Source organism: Ceratosolen solmsi, unplaced genomic scaffold (assembly GCF_000503995.2).
Source record: "Ceratosolen solmsi marchali unplaced genomic scaffold, CerSol_1.0 scaffold35, whole genome shotgun sequence".
Lineage (NCBI taxonomy): Eukaryota > Metazoa > Arthropoda > Insecta > Hymenoptera > Agaonidae > Ceratosolen > Ceratosolen solmsi.
This window is the reverse complement of record NW_011948423.1, coordinates 2,307,580-2,328,727: the sequence shown is the minus strand read 5'-3', so window position 1 is coordinate 2,328,727 and position 21,148 is coordinate 2,307,580. Positions and strand designations below refer to the sequence as shown.

General features: G+C 36.2%; 1 protein-coding gene across 1 annotated transcript in view; it reads right to left on the bottom strand.

The window, feature by feature from the left end:
- The window catches only part of Dhc93AB (Dynein heavy chain at 93AB), a 35,435-nt gene that overhangs the window by 13,110 nt on the left and 1,177 nt on the right, over nucleotides 1-21,148 (bottom strand). Inside the window, 16 exon segments of the mRNA XM_011499486.1 lie at nucleotides 65-637; nucleotides 711-1,228; nucleotides 1,300-1,545; nucleotides 3,174-3,322; nucleotides 3,549-3,929; nucleotides 4,008-4,279; nucleotides 4,423-4,777; nucleotides 4,940-5,801; nucleotides 5,909-6,176; nucleotides 6,403-6,644; nucleotides 7,307-7,734; nucleotides 8,267-8,673; nucleotides 8,897-9,162; nucleotides 9,250-9,482; nucleotides 10,513-10,755; nucleotides 16,164-16,402. Of these exon segments, the coding sequence (XP_011497788.1) occupies nucleotides 65-637; nucleotides 711-1,228; nucleotides 1,300-1,545; nucleotides 3,174-3,322; nucleotides 3,549-3,929; nucleotides 4,008-4,279; nucleotides 4,423-4,777; nucleotides 4,940-5,801; nucleotides 5,909-6,176; nucleotides 6,403-6,644; nucleotides 7,307-7,734; nucleotides 8,267-8,673; nucleotides 8,897-9,162; nucleotides 9,250-9,482; nucleotides 10,513-10,755; nucleotides 16,164-16,374 (5,654 nt within the window). The 5' untranslated portion in view covers nucleotides 16,375-16,402.

Sequence of the window (21,148 nt, the reverse complement as noted above, 5' to 3'; positions counted from 1 at the left end):
CATTAGTATTTGCTGATTTAGGGTTGTAATTGATTGGTGTGGATTTATCGATTATTTGTCGTACCTTGGCGTGTTGCCCAAGTACTCGTGAGAGTATTTAAATTGGGCGTCACAAATATTAGCGAAACAGTCCTTTTCCTTATCGTCCCATCTGTGTCGCAATTGACTTTGCCATTGGAAAGCTTGAGATGTTTCCACCTTGGCCTGCACGAGTCTCGAAACGACATCCCGCGAATGAACGTCGATGGTACATATTGTCATGACTTTTTGACGGTCTTGCTTGCTGAGTTCACCAAGCAGCAACGTTATTAAGGTGCTCAATTGAGTTATTTGCTTCTTTAAGTAATCCTTTAATGCATTGTCGTAGCCCTCTTCGAGCCTCGCAAAGGCAAGATTCACTTCGGTGGTCCACCAAATTTGTGTGCCGCACAAGGAAACCTGAGCCGGATAATCGAATAGCCATTGCTCCCGTGCCTTCTCCTCGTACGTAACAACGGCGTCACTGAAGTAATGACGTATTGACGAGCGCATTGCCATTTGTAGACGATTGAGCCAAACTTCTACCGCCCCGTCGCAATGCATCTCGAAATTTACGAATTCAACGTACTCACCATCTTTTGCGTACATTCCTGAAAGACTCACAGTGCCGGAATCAAATAAATATCGACATAATTCTCATAAGATAATTATTACCCATAATTCGTTCTGGCTTAACGTCCCTCTGTGCCTCGTCGAAATTCAGTCGCGCCATCGAATCAAATAATTTCATCAAATGCTTAGCAACGATTCCCGGCTGATTGCCGTTAGATAGTATATCTAATAAATCGGTGGACGATACAAAGTAGAATCTTGGAAAGGCTAATCGTTTCGTTTCCAAATACTCGGCCAGAGCCTTTTCACACAGGACCAACTCTTTCTGAAGAATATCCAAAGTACCGCCAAGGCCGACTCTATTCGTCGCTTCCACGACATTTGGAATTTTCGCCATTTTATGTGACATTTCTTTAAATTGCTGATCGATTCGATCAAACCTCTCGGCATCTATCGGCAATTGCTTCCTTATGTCGTCAGAAGACATGAAAATACTCTCGAGGTGCATCCACGTTCGCTGCACCTCGAACCAAGTTGTTGTTACTTGATCGGCAATGCTGAGTTTCTTCTGCCAATTCGACACTTCCTCCAAAAAATGTGCTATGAACTTGGACGTTATGAGATTCTGAAGCTGAACCTATAAATGATAATTTGCGTTAGAAAATAATTGCCCTATTAGCGGAATAGTCAGTTTTTCTAATGCGTCACCTGATTTTCCTCTAAGGTTTCTATCAATTCTTCACTTGCTCGGAGCAGTATAGCACCCGTTCGCAAATGCGGCTCTTTATCGAATTCCATTCCAGACCACGTGACATTCAATTCTCGTAAATATTTTTCCATCGACATCTCTTTAACCGCCTTATCTACTATATTTTTCACTTCATCCTCGCATTCGTGTAAATTCAATTCTAGCAAGTCGGCCAAAGTGGTGGACTCGTCCATTACGAAGCGCACCTATTTATTTTACGAATTCGCTTTTCTAATTTGTCAATAGCTGTAGCTCAAAGGAATTAGCTTGATAACGCTTGACGATGAACGGTGGTGAATCGTAAGAAATATCATGTGCATGTAAATATTGTATTATATACCTATGCGATCAATAGTAATGACGAGGTGATGTGGAAATGATAATGAATATCTAGCTTTTTTACAATGAATTTTATTATTATAAAAGTTTCATTACATTAAGCGTGTTTAAACATAAAAGTACAATGCTGTAATTATAAAGATGTCGAAGAGACAATCGGTAGTTGATACTATAAATATCTTAATTGTATTGACAATCTATCGTTGTAATGCTCATTTGATATTCATGCAAATAGTGTTAAATGTCGATTATGAGGTGGGGGGGGGGGATGATGTAGGCGTTCAGCGAGTAATCTTATTTTTAATATTTTTTTTTAATAAAAATGTTTTCCATCAATCATTAACGCATATTATTAAAGTAAAAAAAAAAAAAAATATTTATCTTAATATCAATAATTATTCAATGAGTATTGAAAAGGAAATTTATTGCTAGATTAAATGATTGACGAGAGAAAAATAATACGAAAACTTGAAAATACCTGCCGCTGGATCCATATATTACGATATATATTATCTAAAAGCATTTCATACTTTGAAACAATAAATTTGATAAGGAAAAATTTAAATATATTGCAACAGCCTACAAACATTTCTTCTACGTATATTAACAAGTTGAGCATAATGATTGAATCAAATTAAATAAATAATACGCAGTGAATAATTTATTGTTCCATTCATATCTACCAGAATTTAATACTACAATTACCAAAAATACGAATTTTGTTGTTCAATATAATTTTAAATTATAAAAATGCAAACTCTTTGCCGGTAAAAAAGAAAAAGAAAGAAACAATATAAATGAGTTGAGTTAGAATTAGTGTCGCATATTGTCCCGACAACTAATTTGTTTGTAATCACATTGTCTCCGACTTTCTAGCATACGTAAAATGATTGTGCAATGATATTTCTTATAAATATTGCTTACAAAAATAAAAAAAAAAAATAAATAAAAAAGAAAAAAGAAAAAAGAAAAAATACTCGTTACTATAATTATTTAGAAAGAAGAATAAATAAAGAAAAGAATCCACTAGTTGACTAGTATTTTGCAGCATGCCGTTTAATCTAAATGTTTCAAATAGACTTCGAATTAGATATATAATATAATATAACTGACATGAACGTGCCAATTTTAATAAATGTAATAAATATGCCAACGAAAGAAAAATTTGCCCAATTAGAGGTTTTTCGATTATTTTAAAATATCTTAATAATAATGGTGTAAATAAATAAAGTGCTTTTTATATACAGTGAACTTACAGTCATTTCTGGAGTCATGTCGCCCAGTTTCTGTAACATCGACAGCACATATATACAGCAGTGCAACTAACACTAATCCTTATACTTATTAAATATATCTACCAAATTAATGAAGGATCTTTCTATAAATTCCTTTCGTATTTCATTATTTATTAAGAGATTATTGTAAAGAAAATGACGGTATATCGACTGATTATTTATAAAAGCCTTTATTACATTATCGATAATTTTGCAGATACCTTGGTGCTTTTCATTAATTGTAGCCAGTGTCGCTCGCGTATTGCAGGATTTTGAAGTTCTCCCACGGCTCTAAGAGATGTCAACATATTTTTCACGGTCGCCTCGAGGCAAACGTAAGTGTCCCAAGTGCGCATTTCCTTATCCAATGCTTATATATATATATATATATATATATATATATATATATATATACATACATTTTATTGGAATGTACGAATGTACGATGAGAAAGAAATGAGAAAGAAACAAAGAAAGGAAAAAATTACAAAGCCATTAATTTACTCGTTTAATCATTATCATTGATAAGTAAAGGAAAGGAATGAAAAAAAAAAACATAACAACAACAACAAAATAATAAACAAACAAAACCTTACCACGTATATCTTTGGAAAATTTTTTACACTCTATATCCATATTTTCTACGTCAATTTTTCTCCACGGCGTTATTTTCCAGCCTTCGATGCAGCTCTCGACAATATTCACATAATCCCATAATTGTTTAAGCATTTTCAATTCCTTTCTACATTGCTTGAGCTGCTTGAATTCTGGAACAATCACTTCGAATAACGAAGCCGACTCCTGTATGTCATTCATTTGCCTTTCGAGCATTGAAATTTCCTTGTGAGCTTCATCCAAGTGGACGTACGACTTTTTGCAGTCGAACTTAAAAAATTCATAGCGCTTAAATGCTTCGCGATATTGAATAATTATCGTGTCGAAAGCTGATATTCGACCTCGTATTCTGGCAACCTCACCTAAAAGCCATTCGTCATGCTGCACTTTATATGGTTTATCAAATCAATTAAGTCGATACGTTTGATCCGTGATATTACCGGCTTGAAGTGGAGCGACTTGCTGCTTTACCGTAATCGCAATTTTCTTCGTATTGGCCCACTGATCGGGAAGCTCTTGGAGAAGGACGTTCACTTCTTCCGGTATGTCCTGGTCGTAAAATTTCAAGAGTTCGATGGTTTCTTCCAAGGGATGAAACAGCTCGTCGGTGATCGGCTGACGTTCCTTAACTTGCATCAAAAATCCCATTACGCTCACGAGCCCGGCGTAATCGCCCGGTTGTATTTGCTGAAGCAGGCCTTCGTCGGCCAACCTTAAAAAATTACATCGCTCCGATTTATCAACGAGTCGCGCAATTTGCTTCAATGTAGAAGGACGATACATGAATTGAATGAACGTCGATGGATTTACAAATGAGAAAGTGAAATATACGCGCCCTTGATTACTCTCGATTACCGTATGAATGTGCCGAGGTCCGTGAGACTCGTTATAACTCGCTCCATTAAATGCTTTTTAAACATGCTCGACCACTTGCAAATTGTATTTAAAAGCGATTGGCGGAATGGCTTCAAATTTACGCGAAACCAAACGGAGAATATCTTTGATGTGCTCATTTCCTCGACCTCGTTATAAAGACTCTCGTAATGATCTATCTGTTCGCGAAATTGGTCCATTTTAGGGGGACAGCGTTTCGGAGATTTCGGATCGAAAACGACGATCATGTCCATCTCCTCTATGGACAATTGACGGCTGTAATCTAAAAATTGCTGCATAGCAATTTCTCTGTCCTCTAGCCAAAGGTAGGCGTAACCTACAGCATTCAAAGACGTTGACTAAGATTATTATTAAAATATTATTATTTGGCCTTTGCCTTTATTTTTACAAATAAGATCCTTCAACAACAACAACAACAACAAATAATAACAAAAAAAATAAAAAAAATAAAAAAAAAATAAAAAAAAATATGCCTTACCTTCGAAAATCCCACAATAATCGCTAGCTTCGTCGATGGCTTTGTTAATTCCCGTTAAGATTTCGCATTTCATCGTACGTATGTCATCGTCCTTTTCCAGCTCTTCCGCGTATCCTTCCCCGTCGGACTTTAATCTCGGCACGAGAGTCGCCATACCGATAATGTCATCCAATAAACTGCTTATCAATTGGTCTAAGCCCTCGGGGTCATCGGGCTCCAAGGAGGGAACGTAATAAAGATCGGGCTCCCTCAGTTCCAGGTGAGCCTCCATTAGCGGCTCGTTCTGATTCATCGGCTCCATGTTTTCAGTCAAGTATGTTAACGAGCAGCCTACGGCCTTACGCAACGACTCCGTCACAATTTTATCCACGTAATCTACGTAGGCCAGCCACGCTTCATTTTTCTCCCCGGAGATCTCGAAAAGCCGTTTGTTTTCCGCTAATAATTCTTGAATTTGCTCGGCCGCTTCACGAATTTCCGCGTATCGCTTCGACACCTTATCCTTACGATCCTCGAGTGCTAGCAGTGCCGTTTTTCTCCGCTCCCTTCGTTCAATTAGCGGCGTCCTCGTCCACGGCTCCATTATATTCTCGATACTTTGTACATTCGATTGCGCACTCTTCACGCGCTTAGACAACTCCTCGACCAAACCTTTTAATTCCATTATGTAGTCCAAGAGGCCCTCGGAATCCCATCGCAGCTCGTCTTGGCCCCGCTTAATCAATGCATCGATTCGCCCAATTTCCACCTCGATAAGCTTGAATTCCACTTTGCGACAAGTGCGTCGGATTTCATTGTAAAAATTGACGGCGCCGAGGAGAAGGGTTCGGAATTGCCGAAATGTCTCCGACACATCGGCTACCTGGGCAACATATATAAAAAAATTTCCATAAATTCGATGAATTATGAAATAAAGAAAAATATAAATCGATGCGAATGTGCCAAAATAATGTCCGAATGAATACGCACCTCCAAGGCCTCGGCAGGTATATGTTGGTAAGACATTTTTCTTAAGTAGCTCACTTCCTTCAACACGGCAAAGAGTTCGGCATCGAAATTCAACACGAGAATCGACAGTTGATCTCTCTTGAGTAGCGATCGATTTAATCCGACTTTCACTAAATCGGGCACGGTCTTGGCCCAGTCGAGATAAAGGGCCTTCCGCTTATTATCCAAGGCGCCCGTTAACTCATCGAAACGCGCGAGAATATTCTTCCCTTCCTCGCTCCCGACGATCCTGCGGAGGAAAAATTTATCAAAAACCACGGCCACTGGGCAAACGATCATCTGCCGAATAATCGAGCACTTTTAATTTGCGCCTCGACTAACGCCTAGTTAGCACCGCGCAACCAACTTTATCAACAACAACAACAACAACAACAACAACAACAACAACAACAACAACAACAAGCAACAACAACAACAACAACAACAACAACAACAATTATTTCTCTTTCACTCACGGATGCTGCAGAGATTGGAAAGCTTGCATAGGCAAATCGATTCGCAGCTTTAGCATCCTCATAAACTGCAATTGGCTGGCGAGTGGGGGTAAATCGTTCATGGCCTTGCTCGCGCCGCGATTGAATAATGTCTCGGCTACCATCAGCTCGTTGCTCAGCAGATCGAGAATACGACAATAGCGGTTCGTGAATTGTTTGCGTATCACGGGACGATCTAATACGCTGCCAACTATATTGATCAGCTGGAAAGTGTCAATGAAATTTTACTTTTTTTCCGAATTACATCAACGTTGGGGTGAGGGTAGATTGGAGAGTGGAAGTTAAGTCGCGATTACCAATTATTACCGATTATTACCGATTATTACCGATTATTACCGATTATTACCGATTATTACCAATTATTACCAATTATTACCGATGACATTTTGCACATTAATCCGGCCTTTCGCTCATCATTCGTCGCTGTATATATTGTGATTTAAAATTAAGCATTTTAATAAATTACGTGCAATAAGGTAATTATAGAAAAAGAGTATTTATAGCGAACATTTGGATACAGAGTTTCGTTACTTTCCCGATGTATGAAAAATAATTTTCATCGTTACAACTAGAAATTACTTGCCATTGCAATGGACCATCATTTCCGAAGATCTACTCGATCATTATGGCACGAGCGAATAACTTTTATCTATCGAGCATAACATTACCTTCTGACAATTAATATCATTGTCCTCCTTATATTACCATTATTATTGTTATTATGCATGGAAAAACAATAAAAACAACAAATAATTGGTTAAAGAGAGTTTTTCTCGCTATTGTCGCAATCGACTTGTCCCTTTTATTTGCGTTGGCGAGGCCTGCTGCCCAATAACTATTAAACGCATCCTAGTGCCTTGAATACCTTAAACGCGCTCTCCAAATTTCCACAATCGTCGAATGCCTGGCAAAGTATAGCAGCGAGTTTACAATCCAAATCAATAATAGACTCGTTGAATTTCTCGCAATCTTTGACGAATGATTCGTCATCGGGTTCGAGAGCGTCCGTCGCACGGCTCGAGAAGGCCGTGAATAGTTGTTGAAATTCTTTGTACACGGCAACGATGCGCGAGCTCAACGATCTGCCCGTGATACCGCCGATTTCAATTTTTTCCAATTTCGAAAACTCGATGACCGTGTGAAAGAGCCACTCGATGTCGGACAGCCGCTTTAAAAAAGCATTCAGACGCCCAAATACTGCGCTTGGATTGAACGTCCACGATGGCGCATCTTTGTTTAGCGCAGGCATGTTTTTCTGTATGTCGAATTGCCGTTTAAATTCCACGAGCACTTCTGTAAAGCAAAATCTCTGTTTATTAGGATAATCGCGCAATAGGGGAAGAAAAGGAAAAAATAGGAGACAAAAAATTCAGTTTGGTAATAAAATTTGTCTAAAGAGTTTATTCTGCATCAAGATGAAGAAGAAGAGGATGAAGAAGAAGAAGAAGAGGAAGAAAAAGAGGAAGAGGAAGAAAAAGAAGAAGAGGAAGAGGAAGGAGAAGAGGAAGAAGAAGAAGAAGAAGAAGAAGAGGAAGAAGAAGAAGAAGAAGAAGAAGAGGAAGAAGAAGAAGAAGAAGAAGAAGAGGAAGAAGAAGAAGAAGAAGAAGAAGAGGAAGAAGAAGAAGAAGAAGAAGAAGAGGAAGAAGAAGAAGAAGAAGAAGAAGAGGAAGAAGAAGAAGAAGAAGATGATGATGATGATGATGGCAAAGAAGAGAAAAAAATTTATAGCTATAAGCGCAAGCCTAGGCTTTTCTTATTTGGAAACGTAATATTAATAATGCCTCGGACAAGACACAACAATGACAATGTTTAAGTGTCAACTCACGTTTGGAAATCTGCACGTGTTGAAGTGCTTCGTCCACATCGCTTTGGAAAATCAGCGTGGGATCTAAGAATTTTCGGGCCTCCTGAATCAGCAGATTGCAAATTTGTCGCAGTATTATTATGAGCTTGGACGAGCTTCTATAATAATTGGAATTGCTTGATACTAATCCAACCGCATGGATCAAAGTGGCCATTATTGGCTTTGCCTCGGTAAAATCCACTTCCTCCAAGGTCTTGAAGAATTTTCCAAGTGGCGTTAAATACAGGGATATTTCCTTGGCCTCGGCCAGCGCTGACACGACATTGGCAAACAAAGTCCTGAAGCATGGATAATAAGCGCTATCTGTCTTCTCCAAAATGACGGCCATCTTGCGCACTCTTTCTTCCCGAAGTTGATCAAAGATATACCTAAGAAATAGAAAATTCTTTTATCATTTTTTGTCAAACACCTCTCAACGTAACTCTCTCTCTCTCTCTCTCTCTCTCTCTCTCTCTGTATCTCCTTAACTTACCAAACGCTCACTTCTCCTTTAAAGCTCATTCTATCCATTAAGACGAAGTGGGACACGCAAACACCCCTATATGGGCATATCGGTAATAGGATTCTGAATATATAAATGTTAATGCACACCTCAAGTTGGAGAGCCTCGTCGACCAATAGTCCAGCTCGACGTATGGGCTAGGATTCTGGCCATTTTCAAATGCCGCGCTTGATTCGTGGGTTACGACATCGTTAACCAGGTAAGCCCATTTAATAACGACACCCTCGATGGCGCTTTTCAAGTAGAGATCGACCGTCTGCGGGCCTTGAAGTGTTATTAGCCGCTCGACTTGGACGATTCTCTCCAAGCCGGCGGGCATCGGCAGAACCGTCCTCCCGTTTACTTGGCCCTTAACCTACGTGCATCCCACGAACGTGCACTTTTAGCGAGCGAGTTAGGTGGAAAATTGATTAGGAAGGTTGCGCGCAATGTAATACGATACTTGATATAGCGTTCCCCGAAGATTGTGCACATGACGTGAGATATCCTGCACGGCGACGCCGGGAAGCTCCACGTGGTTCTCGACTTTGCAGAGCAGAGGCGCAAAAATATTATCGACGATGGTGGCCAGCTCGTCGACGACGCGGTTGGAGAGGTCGCCCGTAACGACCATCGCCGCACACTCGTCCTTCGTCCTTGGCACCGCATCGATTCTCATTTTTATCGCATAGATACCTCGATTGAAGCGTAAAAAACAAGATCATTTGAACAATCTGATTGATCTTGGCATTTAATTACTCTACTGGATGCTTTTAATAGAGCGATAAATTTATGAAATAACGGACGTTGATATTGCGTGTGTGTTTGTGTCTGTGGGTGTGTGTGTGCGTGCGCGTGCGCGTGCCAGCCTTTTTTTCTTTTTAATTATTTAATTATTTATTTATTTATTTATTTATTTATTTATTTATTTAGCGTAGATTCCTCGTGAAATGCTAATGCTTATTAATTTTTTCGTTCCATTTAATAATACACAAATTAAAGGATTCACGCATATTATTATATCAAGGCATTGGAGAACTGAGCTTATTACTCTCCTTTTAAGATATCTAATGCATAGTTTTTTGTATTATCTCGTTATTAAGTATGATATTACGATGTTCCATATCTTTATTTTACCTGTAAAGTATAAAGTATAAAGCAAAGCGTGAAATAAAGTAATATAAAGTATTAAGTATAAAGTAGCAATTAAAGGATAAAATAAAGTAATGTAAAGTATTGCATAATGCAAGGCAGCTTTGTTTAAAATTGTAATGAATTAAAATAAAGTAATTAAAGTAAAATTAAATTAATGTAAAGCATTATTTCTTATTATCGTTATTTTTATCGCTGTTATTATTATTATAATAAAGTATAATGATAACGATGCATGTTAATGATTGTAAAAATACCAAAGATATTTGCTCAATGCACTTCGTTAAAATTACATTTAATCAAGTAATAATTAGCTGATCCGCTCATAATCGTAATGCAGAAACAAATTTTGCTGTCTCTTATCTCGGTAATAATAATCTATGTAAATGCATTGTAAGAGGATTAAAGAAATGTTCGTTTAGGTGATGCGCGTTAAACTTACATTGGTAAGTCAAAAACTACAATATAATCGTATAACGATCGTTACGTGTCGTTGGTTGCTAGTAAGGATAAATGAAATTGCTTCAGCGATTCGATTACTTGCTAAACTTACCGTACGGTGTAAAAAGCATACCTTTTGTCCGTTGGCAAGGAATAGGAAAGCCACAGGAAGGTACGAGTTGCGCATTTGGCGTTAGCACTATGAAAAGCGCAGCTGGTATCGGATTGTCTAGGAAGTCCAGTACAGCGTTGCGATAGTCTTCCGACATTAGCAATCTTCCCCATTTTTCTGGTTTAAGTTTCAGCGATTTTTGAACAACTGCGCCGAGGTACTCGAGGCGATAATCACCGGCCAAATCCATTTCAGGCGAGTCCACTGCGTGCCATTTTTTTTTTTTTTTTTTTTTTTTTTGATTTTTAAAAATGATAAGTCAAATGTAAAAATGATTTTCTCGTTGAATTATCAGCCTCGCCATATATTCCATTCCACCTGATTTTTTCATTCAGCCTAAGGCCGAATGAAAATTGGTTTGATTACGTACACTAGGTAGGAAGAGCCGAGTGTCAGGTTGATTAGCAATGCGATTCAGTCGATCATTCTCGAATTAAGCCGGTAATCACGAATGAGCCAACAAGGAATCTTTCAAAACTATCGGCAGACCTATGAATACATAGACAGTCACTACTAAAATCACGAGCTAATAAAAACTGGCGCAACTAATGCCACAACGTCAATCCAACAACCGCCGTATGCCTCCCGACGTGGATTTGGCTCATATTCGTTGATTACATGCCGCTGTAATGTCACGAGCGCAGGAGAGAATCCGGGGAGAGGGACAGAAGCGAAGCCGCACGGAAATACTCAGGCAACGAGCGCATGTATTTTGCACGCGATCATTCGCATTGTACTGGCAGGCACCATGTCGTACCACAGTCCTTTCAGTTCATTTTCGATCCTCTCGCATCCTCGTGGCACACGACACATCGGGGTTGCTTGGTGCAAAGCAGTATCCGCCCAGCCTTTTCCCGCCCGCCCAGTCAAATTCAATCGACAATTTCAGCCGTCTATCGTAGCAGCACTTTACTCCCCCCAATCGTCTCCGCAGCATCTCACCGAGGATATCACTCTCTCACTCACTCGCTGTTCTTTGAGCCGGGGAGAGTCGCGCGTACATTCACTGGCAAGAACAAAATTATGCGAATCATCATGTGAAACTGTGATCATGTGAGAAAGACACGACTTTGCGAATGTAAATCTATTATCGGAGGCAGTGCGGCATTACAACGAAATCCAGAGACCTCAAAGCTGGTCAGATAATAATTTTAATTAAGAGTTGCACGTAGTTGAGCTGTTGTTGCACCTTGTGGGCTTAACGACGAGTGCACGCACAAACGAAAGAATTCCATTTCTGCTTTTCTATTTGTATTTTTTCCCACTTTACACTTGGCATTTCGATCAAATTTGGACGAATCGCTCGATTGATTATGGGACGGAAAATTATTATTTACGAAATCAGAGAAAATTGCAAGTAATTCCGTAGGTTTTGTAGTAACGGTGAGAAAATCTCGGAAGCAAATAAATCATTCGTCATTTTATCCATATAATGGAAAATAATTGAATTATAATTGAAATGTAATTGAAAATTGTCGGGCTCTCTGCTTAGACGACAGTCGCGGCATTCGGCCAAAATATTTTATTCGCGTTTTTATTGAATTTACAATTTTTATCATCGAAGCATCGCGATAGTCAGAGATGCAATCCAAATGTTTAGACGAGCTAGCCCATTTGTTATTTACAATATTAATTAAGTGCCAGCATTATATATATATATATATATATATATATATATATATATATTTATACGTGGGATTCTTATATATGTGTGTTCGGTGCATGGCATTTAGCGTCTACACGGTAATGGGAGAGTAGATGTTAGCGTTACCAAAAGCATGCACCCGAGGCCAAACAGTCCAGGCTGTTTCTCCATTTCCAGACATTTTATGACTTTAATTTAAGGGCACCGGCTGTAGGGAGGGAGACAACTACCTGAAAATTCCAGTTTTGGTTACACGCGAAATCTAGGGGACATTTTCGTGCGTGAATTATTATTTGCCAAGTTTATTTTGCCTAAATTGTTATGCGTGTTATTATGTGAAAATTCCTTCCACGAAAATTCGATAAAAATGTTTAACATAGTGGGAATAGTAAGGGATTTGTAAGTAAAGTAGGCGGGAGAATGCGGGATTAAATTAGACGGTGAAGTTCCTTGGAATTGCAGCCTCATTCGAGCTTCGATTACTATCATTGCCATCTCTCTCCGAGCCATTCGCATTTATTCAACATTTATTAATAATGAGAGAAAAATTATTATAAGCTCTTAAGTAGTTTCGACATTGCTTGGCAATTTTTCAAAAGCTGCGGGTTATTGGAAGGCATTCGACGTTGACATTCGAAGCATTTATCGACCGTCGACTTTTTACTTTAGCGAAGATTTCACGACAAATTTCTTATCGTTAAAATCGATTATTTATTTATCCATAATTCTTTAGCAAAATACATCAATAATTTTACTTAATGATTTGATTGTGTCACGAGTCTCTTTATCAATTATATTGAGAGCTAGGCACACGTTTATCGATACATAAATACACATACACTCACTGATTTACAATTAGAAAAAGTTTTTTTTTTGTACGTCCAAATAAATTTCCATGTAATAAATAATTAAAATATTTTGATACAAATAACGACTGAAACATAATTTTTTAGTGGCAGAGAAAATACATGTGAGTGATCTCACATTTTTTAAAACTCGAACGAATACTCGAATAAAGAAGTGGCTTAGGAAAAAAAAAATTATTTTCTCCCCCCCCCCCACCAAAAGCATGTGATACGATATGTCGACTGAAATTTCTCGCTTTAAGATGTAATGCCGTTATATTTTATTATCTAGTGGTAACTCAGAGTTATTTTTGAACAAGTACTTTTCGATTAGTGGAAATAATATTTCAGCCAAGACTTTTTGATCAAGGATTCCAAACGAGTGCCACGCTACTCAGCTTCTAGAAAAATGTAATCTTGGCTCGGCTAATAAAGTTAATTTCCGGCACGAGTAGCCTTCGTATAAATTGGAACCCTCTGAGAATACAGGAACATTAACTTTCTTACTTTCTTATAGAGATTATCGTTTCACCGAATACCTTCGAGTATATAAAAAATGAATTATCTATGAGGTAGAAGATTTGATTTTAGGGTTGAGAAATTATGAAATATACGATGTGCAATGGATAAATAAATGATTAATATGGTATTTCGAAATATAGATTAGCGAATTAAATATTAAAACATTTAAAATATTGAAATTCACACGAGCATTAGTAATTTTATCTCAATACGTTGGAAAGAAAAGTAATGATTTATTACGTAAAGTTAAGGATGATTAAGTGAATTTTAGTAAAAACTAGTAATTAAGTAAGTAAATTGGGCAATAAATTGATAATATTTTATGCTTAAAATGAAAGAGGAGATTATTTCATAAATAATTTATTCTCTATTTTGGTTGTAATTCCAAAGGAATTTTATATTAAACAACAGCATTGATTGACGATAATAGCAAAGGAAACTTTTAAAAATTAAATTTTTTTGTTCTTAGTTTACTTAAAATTTAATTTTAAAATTTTTTCATCAAACTCTCTGCCATTTACGCAATTAATGTTTTTATTAATAGACCAGAAGCTTCGATTGCAATTTTTCATACAAAATTTTATAGACTAAACTTACATGCATAAGGATATGTTAAAACAATCGTGTGGTCGTTAAGAGTATCGAGAAGAAAAAATTGTTTAAACATATTTTTCATAAATTACGTTAGATTAATTGAGTATTGTAATGAATTAATTAAGTATTGTCTTTTAAAGTCATATCATTCTAATTAATGAATCCAAATGTTAAGCAACTTATTTACATTTTTAAATAATTTAACGTCTCGAGTTTCTATTATTATTATTATTATTATTATTATTATTATTATTATTATTATTATTATTATTACCTTTTATTCTGAAAAGTAATTCCTATGGTTTAGAGTTTACTTTCAACATAAAACCCTATAAGGTATATATTTATATATTTCTATATGAGTTTACAATATTTTAAGCAAGCATTAAAATAGAAAAGTTTATTAAAGTGCGTGTAACGACAAATTTAATCGCGGTAATTCTACAAGTCTGAGTAATATGAGCTTAATGGCGGACATCACATAGGAATAAGATGTATTAAAAGCGAAATTTCAAAATTCTATTTGATACTACATCATTTATTTTATAACTTCCTGGCATTCGAGTGCGTTTGAATATATATATATATATATATATATATTCGTAATTCCGACACACTGTCTATTAATTCAATGCGAACACGTACGTTCGAATATACATACGTAAATATATATATATATATATATAAGTGCTATATAAGAAGGAAAAGAATAAAAGTGTGCGCGAAAGAGAGAGCAGTGTGTAAACGTAATTTGATAGAGAAAGACAAAGTTAATTCCACTTGAGTAGCGGAATATTTCCTCTTGGTTTTTATGCAACTCCTTCAGTCGGGTATTTTCTTTTTCTCTCGTTGTAGCGACGTTCGAACGTGCGGAGGACGTGGGTGTCGAGGCCAACAGAATGTCTGGAAAATTTTCAGAGTGCGCGCTTCGCGAAAGCTTTCAACAGGTTAGCTTCTTTTTCCGTCAATTTTGACTCACTTTCTCATTGCATGTAAGCTCCTGTCCCTCTTTTGCCAAAAGTTTTTAAGATTCTCTCTTTTCATCGCAGTACAATATAAAGTAGACATACCCCGAGCGCCCTTTACAGAAATACATTTGGTGGAACTATGTAGATAAGAGGGAGAAAAAATAATGAATAGCCGCACAAAAAATTCGTAATAAAACCATACTTTTATTCGAGTTCCATTGACTCGAGACTTTCTTAAGAGTCAATGATAGCGAGGCTTACGCGAATCATAAAAATTGGATCGATTTTTAGGAAGAAACGAGAGCGCGCCACTGCAATTGGATATTTCAATTTTTTCAAAAAGCCCATTTGTTCAACCATCCGTTGTTGCGTGTATGAGAGAAATTTCAAGTTAAGTCGCCTCCAAGTGCATTCGTCGTAGAGAATAATATTGGAGCATAAAATATTGAGAGTCAACCTGGTCGATAAATAAGCACTAATTAAGTCAAAATCGATAATGTAATTTCTGAAGCCAAAGAGTATTGTGGTGATGTGAAAATCACAATAAATGCATTTCAATCGACCATCTTTGCATTTATTTTACCTCTACCAGCGAACGTAGTATCAATGTATATTGTAAGGAAAGCAATTCGTAAAAACAAATTATAAAATTTATATATTTGACATCTTAAAGCCTCCAAAACACACGCACTTAACAAACTCCCCAATGATAATAATCTAGCCGGCCTCATCCCATCTCGCTCTACAATTTGTCAAATATAAAACTTACGAGCAAACAAATAAGCAAATAAATAAAAAAATTCTCAACTAGATGGGCAAAAGCCTTGACTTGCGAAATATAATATAATAGTTAAATAACAAGCCCTACCGTACATCATCCACGCAGCGTGGGAGCTAACCATTTTAAATAAAGGGCGAGGAAAGCCGTGACACTCGCCTCCCTCCACCCGACCTCTAAAGGGACCACTTCTCACCCTCTAAACTCAACTACAAACTAGTTTTCTGCTTATCGATGAATTTCGCAATATGCCTACATACCCGTCTGGGTCTTAAGTATGTTGTTCATCTCGTCTTGAGGCTCGTCCTCCTCGGGGGATGCCCCTCGCGAATCCATCATCGATCGCAGGAGCTTTTGGAATTCCTCGAGCTTGTCGGCATCCCCGTTTTTACACAGCAGCGGCAGTGGCTTCACATCCTCCATCGGCCCCGACGTCGTAACGCTTTCTCCGCTACTCTCGGAATCCGACATTCTGCAGCTTTCCTCTTTCACCGCTCCCCTGCAAAATCATGCTCGCGATAATATTCGCATTTGACGGCTCTCGTGCCGAGCCGAATTTCCTTTCCATTCCAAATCGCTCCGATTGTTCTAAATGTTTTACGATGCTTCGGGCGTAAATTTAGCTTTCATCGCGAGCGCTACGTGCGACTGAAAGCTGCGCTTTTTCCCACATTGACGTAATTCCCTTGTAAAAGCGACTCGATACTACGCTATCGAAATAAATGATTAGCTTTCCATTTTAGACTTTTAACATTTTGGGGATGTATGTGGAGAGAAGGAGGTGGAGGAGAAGGAGGAGGAAGAGGAGGAGAAGGAGGGGGCGTTGGTTTGGTTTATAGAGGTTACTTCGTTCCGTCTGTATTTTTGGAAAATTTGCGCATCGAGAGTTTGCGGTGTTTTTCTTTCTCATTTTTTTTCTTTCTTTTTTGTTTTTCTCATCATCGCCTATAATATATCTTTGAAGTAGACTCGTGCACTGATTGATGAAGCATTTGAGTTGTGAGATTTTCAATAATGTTTAATATCAATGATTAATGCTTTTTTCAATGCATTTGAATATAGAGCCTCGTGGTTCTGTAGAGCTAGCGATTATGTATATGATGGGAGATTAATTATTTATATATAGTGTTTACGGCTTAGGAATCCCGTGATAAGCATTATCTGTATTTTTGCATTTGACGATTATTCAATTGATGGTAATACTAAATAGTCGAATAATTGCGGAATAAATCGAGAAAATGCGAGTACATATGAATTTAACTCGATCTTCGTGACGGCAATTGAATTGCTCATTTCAGTTTCAAGTCTCGATGGAAGAATAATATTTTTTATTATTCTAAGCATCTAGTTCCGATGGAAAATATGAGCAGATTTTTCTTTTTAGTTTTTTGTCTTGTTCGGCTTTGTTTGGAGCTAAATACAAACGTAATTACCGACTTTTATTGCCTAAACGAGATTGTTTTATGAAATGCAACGACACATCTATAAATTTATTGGTTTTTTATTTGGTCATTTATTGGTACTTTCACTGCTCTATTACTTAAACTTTAACGATCAAATAATACGAAGACATTCTAGAGAAAAAGAAGAAAAAAAATTATAAAACATATAAGTAAATAATAATCCTATAATCGATAAATTCACATGTTAAATTATGGCTTACAATCATATACTAAAATAATAAACAAAACCTTTAATAATAATTTCTTAAGGTTTAAAATTGAAAAATATTTTAAAACTAATAATACACGGTTAATCATAATTTATTTTTACCATGACTTTACTCTCTTTTAGGCAACTCGAGATTTGTAGTTTAATGAAAATAGACATTTTAATTAATTAAATCGACCATTAGTTTTGCTTTTCTTCGTCTTGTTTTTCTTTCTCCTTGATTTTTTATAATAATTTCTGCGTGTATAAAAATAGGCGAGGCACTATTATAATTAAAAAATTACGTTGAGTCAGCTCCCTAACATCATCGAGTGCACAATAGTTGTAAGCTAATTTCTTATAATTTCGCCCGATATGTCTGATTAAATTTCATTTGTCTAGTCAGTTTTGTAGTTTTGTCCATTTTCACAAACGAATGGAAAGTACTAGCAATTCAATTTTGCGACATCATTATAATACCCCACGAGACGTTTCATCACAAAAATATAATAATGTAAGTAGAGGTACAAAGTTGATGGGTGCAAGTACATTTACTAGGTAGTCCGACAAGTTTGTAAAAGAGATAAGCCAAAGTGCGCAAACACGAAATTCAGCCATTTGCATTCATATCAAGATATTTTACGATCGCGACAGTCGTTGCTTAGTACCTCAATATTCCAATATTACCTGACACCGACTACCTACCTTCTGTCTTTCAATTCCATTCTTTCTGGCACTTCAATACCCTTCCTTACGTATGTTTTTTAAGCTCTATCAGGCCGTAAGTATAAAGATAAAAAGGCGGAGAGAGATAGAGAGAGAGAGAGAGAGAGAGAGAGAGAGAGAGAGAGAGAGTGAGTGAGTGAGTGAGAGAGTGAGTGAATGAGTGAGACGGTGCGAAAGAGATACGGGGAGGGGGGGATGGAGAATTTGGAAAGAGCCTTACGAAAAGCTTCGCGAATCGAAAATCTGCGCCGACGTTGCACGACTTGACGCGGCAACTTTCTTCCTTTCGCTTTTGTTTCCCATAAGCCTCCCGCAGTCTTTTCTCTAAGTTTCAACCCTCGAGCCTTCTTTTGCTCTCATCCTTACATTGTACAATTACGCGTTATGCAGACGAGTCATTGTGATATCTCTTATTTGCTTTCTGTTACAGCGTAGTTTCGCCTCCAAAAGCCGTCTCTAAAACTCTACTCCATCTTTCGTTATTTTCCATTGAAACTTTAATTCGTCTAATTAAAGCGAGACGTTTACACAAATTATTATACCGTTGAGAAAGATAAAAGCAGAACAAATTGTCTCGGACTTGACAAATATGGTTAACGCAAAATCGAAAATTGCTTCCTTCTGGCTATTTATCAAGTAATATTAGTTTGCTTGTTTATAATTTTCAAATTTATTCCCATATCTTTTCATTATTGGAATAACTTTATCGGCATATCTGTCATTCTACATTTTAGGTTTCGGATTACTCGAGTACTTTTTTCATTATAAAACTACAAATCCTTAAATTTAAAATTCTCTCTCTATCTCTCTCTCTCTCTCTCTCTCTCTCTCTCTCTCTCTATCTCTCTCTTTCTGTATTCATGGAAAATTCCAATTAGATGGTAGCTAATATTAGAAATTGTGATATACAACATTTTTTATTTTTCTTAACGAACTAATAAAGATATGAATCATGTTTGCATATGTTATATTCAATTTCATTCAGACATTGCATATTCTTGTTATCAACTAGAAGCGAAGATAGAATTGAGCCTTGCAAAACTGAAATATCAAATGTAAGCTTTAAAATTTTTATTTGTAATATTAATCTTATTATATATAAAATCATGAAGAAAAAGTTTTCTTATATTACCCCACCCCCTTCAAAAAACAAAAACAAAAACAAAATAATAAACTGAAAAAATATAAGCTGAAAATATATTGAATATGTATATATTAAATGCGAAAATGAAAATAAAGAAAAGATTTAGTACTTTTAATTTTCTAAATTTATTCCTTCGTTAGTATTTTTTTATTGTAAGGAAACGTTCGAATTGGTTTAATCAGAAAAGATTACATTTTTATAAACGAGGCCTCAAAATTTACGCTTGATATATTCACTTGAAAGGACTCGTTCACCCTTCCAAGTCTTTTCTTCGCGGATAAAAAGAAAAAAAAGACGAAGAAAGAAGAAGACACCAATTTATAGTTTGCTTTAGCATATTTTAAAATAAATCAAATTAATTCCGTATGTTTTAAATACATAAAAATATATTTAAACGTATATTTATGTGATTATTTATGAATTGTTTTTATGAAAAAAAAAAAAAAAAAGAATTATCTACAGATATTAACTAATAGGTTTTTTTTTTAATAATATAAATATTTTACGGCTAAACTGTTGAGTAGAAACTGAGCAAGAAACTTGTTTTGATAAAAAAATTTTGGTATTGTCTTTTAATTTAATTTTTTATTCCATTATTTTGTTTTCAAAATTAGATATTTAAAACCTTTTAATTATCAAATGATTCTTTATTCTGTTCATTTATACACCAATAATAATAACAATAGCCATAATAATCATAATAATTCAATATAAAATTTATATATGAAAATTGTGCAGATTGGATTGTTCGTATTGAGAAACTTTCAATGAGGCTAATGATGAAATAATTACTTCACTAGTCTTGAGGAATATTGGACAATTTGCTTCAAAATATTGAAAAATCGATCAGAAAAGAGCTTAATATTATTTTAAATAGCAATCTTGGAAATATTGAAGAATTAGAGTGAGCTTAAAAATTGGGAAAAATTTTTCATAACTCGCGCATGATTACGATTTTTCAATAAGCAATTCTCGCACATGCTCAGCTAAAAAATATGAAGTGGAAATATTTCCTGTAAATTTATTGATATTTTCAGAAACCCTAATTGCGATTCATATTACGTATACTTTAATGGCAAAATTAATCGTATAATATATCAAGAATCTTCTAAAATGTTTGCATAATTAATCCAAGAGACTAAGATTCTCTTCCAATGTTATTTGAAAATATCGAAGAATTCGTTTCATCTTTTTAATAAAATTTAGTTGAAAACAAGTTTTTTAATTTGTTTAAAAACTAACGGATGAATTGCCTTATACGTATACCAATATAACCTATATTTTCACCATCTCTTGCATCTTTCATAATAAAAAGTTGCAACTGAAAAAAATTTCCTTAAATAATCAAAATTTATTGTTAATGCACAGAAAGTATAGTCCTCTCCCTTTGCCAATCTCTCTTGCAGATTTCTCAAGCCCTTACTCGCCTCCATTAAAAACGACCTTCGAAACCAAACATATTCAAACTTTAGCGCTTCCTACTTTGGACTTCCTAGCAACCGTTGCCCTGAACACCTCACCAAGGCCTGATCAACTTTACTTTTTTCCTTTCTTCTTTCTTAATAGAATTAACAAACTTCCCTATTGATTACATAAAACTCTATTACAAAAATATACACCAAATTCCAAAAGCACGGAGGCCTTAACGACTTATATACCACCGTCAAATTTTATCCCCCCCCCGCCCCCTACCCCCTATCCCCTGCCCCCTACCCCCTCCCCCAT